This window comes from Mustelus asterias, chromosome 7 (assembly GCF_964213995.1).
Source record: "Mustelus asterias chromosome 7, sMusAst1.hap1.1, whole genome shotgun sequence".
NCBI lineage: Eukaryota > Metazoa > Chordata > Chondrichthyes > Carcharhiniformes > Triakidae > Mustelus > Mustelus asterias.
Window position 1 is genome coordinate 15,417,632 of NC_135807.1, and position 6,000 is coordinate 15,423,631.

The following is a 6,000-nucleotide window of genomic DNA, read 5'->3' on the forward strand; positions in this document are numbered from 1 at the left end:
GAAGACGGCAAATTGAAAGGGAACACGACAAGCGGAGTTGCAGACACACAGAAAATGGAAAGCAGATTGAACATGGAATTGGTTCATGCTGAAATGCATCTCTCTCTCTGGGCGAGGCTGTCCCTTTAACACACACACAGGCTGAGGGATGGGGATGCAGTGACCTCCTTACCCAGCAGAAGCAGTCGGTGTGTCTGCTTGTACTCGCGTTTCTGCTCCTTCAGGATCTTGTCGATGTACTTGCTGACTTTCTTCGCCTCCCTCTCCGCCTCCTTCTCCTCCTGCCGCAGCTTGTCCCAGTTCTTGGTGGCTTTCTCGGGGCTTTTCTTGGTGGCCGGCCGCTCCCGCTCTCCGCCGTTCTGCTGCGGCTGCTGCCACTCGGAGCTGCCCAGTGTGCCCGCGGTGTCCCCGGCTTCCAGCCGCGGCGGTGGCGCTGGGGGAGCCGCTGCTGCTGCCGCCGAGGGCAGCTCCGAGTCCGGGCTGGGGTTGGACACTGACGCCGCGATGGGGTCGCTGAAGAGCCGCGGTCGCAGGCTGTAGCACATCCCCATGTTGTAGAGATCCCCCCCCCCCGACCCCACACACACACAGGGCCTCCAAGCTGCTTGAATCAGCGCCTCATCCTCAGCGCTGCCAGTCCCCAGAGCCAGGCAGGCAGCAAGATGCTGCTGGAGATACCCCCTTCCTAGCAGATCTATATCTCCTGCAGCCTTTTCCCCCAGCACAAGATCAGGAAGAGACGGAATGCTTTAAAATTCCCAATTTTCCATTGTGCACAGCCAGATACAACCTTCCAGGCTCGTAAATCACCTGATCCCAGTGGCCAGTGGTCCACCTTACCGTAAATCCTCCAAACCCAGTCACCACTCAATCCTCCACATCCCTCCTCACTGACCTCCTCTCCATCCCCTCCTCTCACCCCCTGAGGGGCTCACTTTTCATCCTGCTTCCCCCAAGGACAGCACACACCGTCAGAAAATGCTGGAAAAATCTCAGCATCTAAAATGTATTTATCAGTGTCACAACTAAGCTTACGTTAACATGGCACCTGAAGCTACTGTGAAAATCCCCTAGTCGCCACACTCCAGCGTCTGTTCAGGAGAATTTAGCATGGCCAATGCACCTAATTAGCATGTCTTTCGGACTGTGGGAGGAAACTGGAGCACCCGGAGGAAACCCACGCAGACACGAGGACAATGTGCAGACTCCACACAGACAGTGACCCAAGCTGGGAATCAAACCCAGGTCCCAGGTGCTGTGAGGCAGCAGAGCCCATCCATCTGTGGAGAGACAGCCAAGCCGATGCTTCGAGTTTGGATAATTCTGATGAAGGGTCTTTATATGGTCAACCAAATCTTCTGTCCCGCTTACTATAATTCCCAAGGTGGGCGGGATGGGAAATTTCCGGCTGTTAGCTCTATTCTCCCTCCACAGCCGCTGTCAGACCTGCTGAGTTTCTCCAGCATTTTCAGTTTTTGTTTCAGATTCCAGCATCCGCAGTATTTTGCCTTTAACAGCAGACACACATCTCCATTTAAAATATGTCAGGAAGACAATCGCTGTGAGGAGGCCAGGCTGACAGAGGGGTATCTCTTCTCCCAGCTGTTGGTCACATTTTGATCCTTTACAAATATTGCACTCCAGGAGAAAATGGCATTTGAAAACCTCCCGAATGTAGCTCCAGAATCTGTGATAGTCACTCTAAAAGGGGAAATGAGTTGGTATGAGGGGGAGTCCTCGCAATGGGTCGTATTTGCGATGAACATAAATGAAATTCTTATTGGTGAAACTTCCTTCATAGAAATCATAGAAACCCTACAGTACAGAAAGAGGCCATTCGGCCCATCGAGTCTGCACCGACCACAATCCCACCCAGGCCCTACTCCCATATCCCTACATATTTACCTACTAATCCCTCTAACCTATGCATCTCAGGACACTAAGGGCAATTTTTAGCATAGCCAATCAACCTAACCCGCACATCTTTGGACTGTGGGAGGAAACCGGAGCACCCGGAGGAAACCCACGCAGACACGAGGAGAATGTGCAAACTCCACACAAACAGTGACCCAAGCTGGGAATCGAACCCAGGTCCCTGGAGCTGTGAAGCAGCAGTGCTAACCATTGTGCTACCGTGCCGCCCTCATTCCACTCACAGCTAAAAGCAGATCTCCCGCGGCACACGCACAAATCTAAAAAGCCTCAAACAACAACAAATTTCTTTTTAACCTCCTATAGAGTGGTGGATACAGCGAATATTTTCACAGCTAAAGTCAAAATGTTGCATTGATGAACATGTTACAAGCAGAAGATACAATAATATCCAATTAGCAATGGGTCTGATTTTTTAAAAGTTAACTATAGGTGGAGGGAATATTTTGTGGAATGGTTGCTGAGCTAGTGGAACCGTGTAAATGGGGTGGAACGGTGACAAAGTGGTTATCCTCCCAGCGCCAGGGACCTGCTTGGATCACTGTCTGTGCGGAATCTGTACGTTCTCCCTGTGTCTGCAAGGGTTTCCTCTAGGTGCTCCGGTTTCCTCCCAACAGTCCGAAAGATGTGCTGGTTAGGTGCATTGGCCGTGCTAAATTCTCCCTCAGTGTACCCGAACAGGCGCCAGAGTGTGGCGACTAGGGGATTTTCACAGTAACTTCACCGTAGTGTTAATGGGAGCCTACTTGCGACACTAAAGTTTATTTATTAGTCACAAGTAGGCTTACATTAACACTGCAATGAAGTTACTGTGAAAATCCCCTAGTCGCCACACTCCGGCGCCTGGTACACTGAGGGAGAATTTAGCATGGCCAATGCACCTAACCTGCACATCTTTGGACTGTGGGTGGAAACTGGAGCACCCGGAGGAAACCCACACAGACACAGGGAGAACTTGCAAATGCCACACAGACAGTGACCCAAGCCAGGAATCGAACCCAGTCCCTGGCACTGTCAGGCAGCAGTGCTAACCACCGTGCATACATTTTATGTAAAAGTAACACCATACAAGACAGCCAAAGATAACTCATCAGTGTTGAGGAAAGGTCATCAATCTGGAACATGAAATCTGTTTCTCCCCACAGCTGCTACCCAACTGAACGGTTCCAATATGTCAAAGTTCGTAGCTGTTATAAGGTTAAGGGGAGGTGGAAGATATTTTGGAATTTCACCTTGCTACATTGAAGAGCAAGCAAGAATTTTGCAGATCCTTCGTTCAAGAGATGAAATAAATGTGAATGCTGGCATTGCATTAATTGCACATGGTGTGTGCTCATAATTTATGTGAACTATGCGAAGAAGATTCAAATTGTTTAACTGTCATGCTTCAGATCCGCCTTGTAAAAAGTGAACATTACTTTATTAGTTGAGGTTACACAGGTTGAAAAAAAGGCATGGCATCTTTAAAGGCATCATGTGACTCATTTTGTGTTTGCCATGGCATTAAACTATACAGCAAACAGGAATAAAGTATTGGACCAGATTTTGCCACCAACATTTTGGGCCAGGCTAAAGGTGCTTGCTGTTACTTACGTACAAATAGCTCAACAACTCCAGGTGACAGGCAGACGCACAGTTAAATGTCAACATCCAAAAGTTGCTGCCCCAGTTACACTATTTCACCATTCAAATTGGTGACAGCATTTTGTTGCTTGCCTCACTAGTGGCATGTGTTTAATGTCATAAAATTTCTGTTTTTGCATAGTAGATACACACTTTTAAACACTAGCAGATACTTAGCGTCAATGGTGAGCAGATCCTGACTTGGGTAACAATTTTACCCAAGAAACAGTAAGAAATGTACACTGAAATATCTATCAAGTATCATTGAAAACCCCATGGCTTATATGATTAAAATATGGGGAAGAAAGGTGACAAGTGCAATACAATGCAGAGAAGTGTAAAGTGATACATTCTGGTGGGAAGAATGAGGTTAGGAATATGAGCTAAATGGTACAATATTAAGGGGGGTACAGGAGCAAGGAAATTGCCAGAGCATTATAAAGGATGTGATAATAGGACAGTTAGAAAATATCAACGGGATTAGACAAAGTCAACAAGGATTTATGAAAGGTAAATCATGTTGGATAAAGCAATTGAAGTTTTTCAGGATGTAATTAGCAGAATAGATATGGGAGAACCAATGGATGTGGTGTATTTTGATTTTCAGAAAGCTTTTGCTAAAGTCCTACACAAGAGGTTAGTGTGCAAAATTAAAGTGCACGGGATTGGGGATAATATATTGGCCTGGATTGAGAATTGGTTAGCAGACAGGAAACAGAGTATAGGAACTGATGGATCTTTTTCAGAATGGCAGGTGGCGATAAGTAGGGTACCGCAGAGATGAGTGCATTGGCTCCAGCTATTCATAATATTCAATATCATTGATTTGGATGAGGAAACCAGATGTAATATTTCCAAGTTTGCTGACAGCACAAAACTAGGTGAGAATGTGAATGATGAGGAGGATGTAAAGAGGCTTCAAAGAGATTTTAACAAGTTTAGTGAGTGGGCAAATACATGGCAGATGCAGTGAAGCATGGATAAATCTGAAGTTATCCATGTTGGTAGGAAAAACAGAATGATAGACTATGATTTAAATGGTGATAGATTGGGAAATGTTGATGTACAAAGGGACTCGGGTGTCTTTGTAAACCAGTCACTGAAATCAAGCATGCAGATGCAATAAGGAGTTAGGAAGGCAAATGCTATGTTGGCATTCATTGCAAGAGAATTTGAGTACATGAGTAGGATGTCTTACTGCAGCTGTACGTGGCCTTGGTGAGACCACACCTGGAGTATTATGAGTTAGAATGACATACTTGCCAGAGAAGGAGTGCAGCAAAAGTTCACCAGACTGATTCATGGGCTGTCAGGATTGTCGTATGAGGAGAGTGCGGGTAAACTGGGCTTTTTAATCACTGAGTTTAGGAGAATGAGAGGGGAGCTCAGTGAAATGTATAAAATTCTGACAGGGCTGGACAGACTGGATGCAGGGATGATGTTCCCCCTGGTTTTGGGGAGGGGGATTTCGAACAAGAGGTTACAGTCTCAGAATAGGGGGCAGGCCAGGGTCCCAAACCTTTCCAGCTGCAGGAACCCTTTCTGACTTCCCAAAAGCACTGAAGGAATCCTTGAGAAACATCCTTAATTATATTGAAGAATTAAACCACAAAATACTATTGTTATTGCACAGTAGGTACAAACATACAAAAACAAACTTCATAAATGTTTTATATCTTATACGTAGACATTTATTAAAATAAAATAAAAATTCAACAAATACTTCCAAGTCTTATCTTCTTTTTTGTTAATTTTAATGAAGACATTCATTCACATAAACTCCCTCACCCACACCCTCACTCACCCTCACCCACCCTCACCCACTCCCTCACCCACACCCTCAACCACCCTCACCCACTCCCTCACCCACACCCTCACTCACCCTCACCCACCCTCACCCACTCCCTCACCCACACCCTCACTCACCCTCACCCTCACTCACCCACACCCTCACCCACACCCTCACTCATCCTCACCCACACCCTCACTCACCCTCACCCACACCCTCACTCACCCTCACCCACACCCTCACTCACCCTCACCCACACCCTCACTCACCCTCACCCACACCCTCACTCACCCTCACCCACACCCTCACTCACCCTCACCCACACCCTCACTCACCCACACCCTCACTCACCCTCACCCACACCCTCACTCACCCTCACCCACACCCTCACTCACCCTCACCCTCACACCCTCACTCACCCTCACCCACTGTCATCCTTACCCTCACCAACTGTTATCCTTACCTACCCTCACCCACCCTCTTACCCCCCCCCCCCACACTCTCACCCCAACCACCCTCTCATTCCCATTCTCCCTCTCAACCTACACTCTCACCGACATAGTCTCACCTACACCCACCCTCCCATCCTCACCCATTTCTCTCAGCCTCACCCACCCTCTCACCCACATTCCCACCTACACCTACACTCTCACCCA

General features: G+C 47.5%; 1 protein-coding gene across 1 annotated transcript in view; it reads right to left on the reverse strand.

Annotated features, from left to right (window-relative positions):
- LOC144495579 (guanine nucleotide-binding protein G(s) subunit alpha-like) overlaps positions 1 to 852 on the reverse strand; it is a 395,016-nt gene extending 394,164 nt beyond the window's left edge. Inside the window, exon 1 of the mRNA XM_078215714.1 lies at positions 173 to 852. Within this exon, the coding sequence (XP_078071840.1) occupies positions 173 to 551 (379 nt within the window). The 5' untranslated portion in view covers positions 552 to 852. The remainder of the gene's footprint in view (positions 1 to 172) is intronic.
- Positions 853 to 6,000: the final 5,148 nt, after the last annotated feature.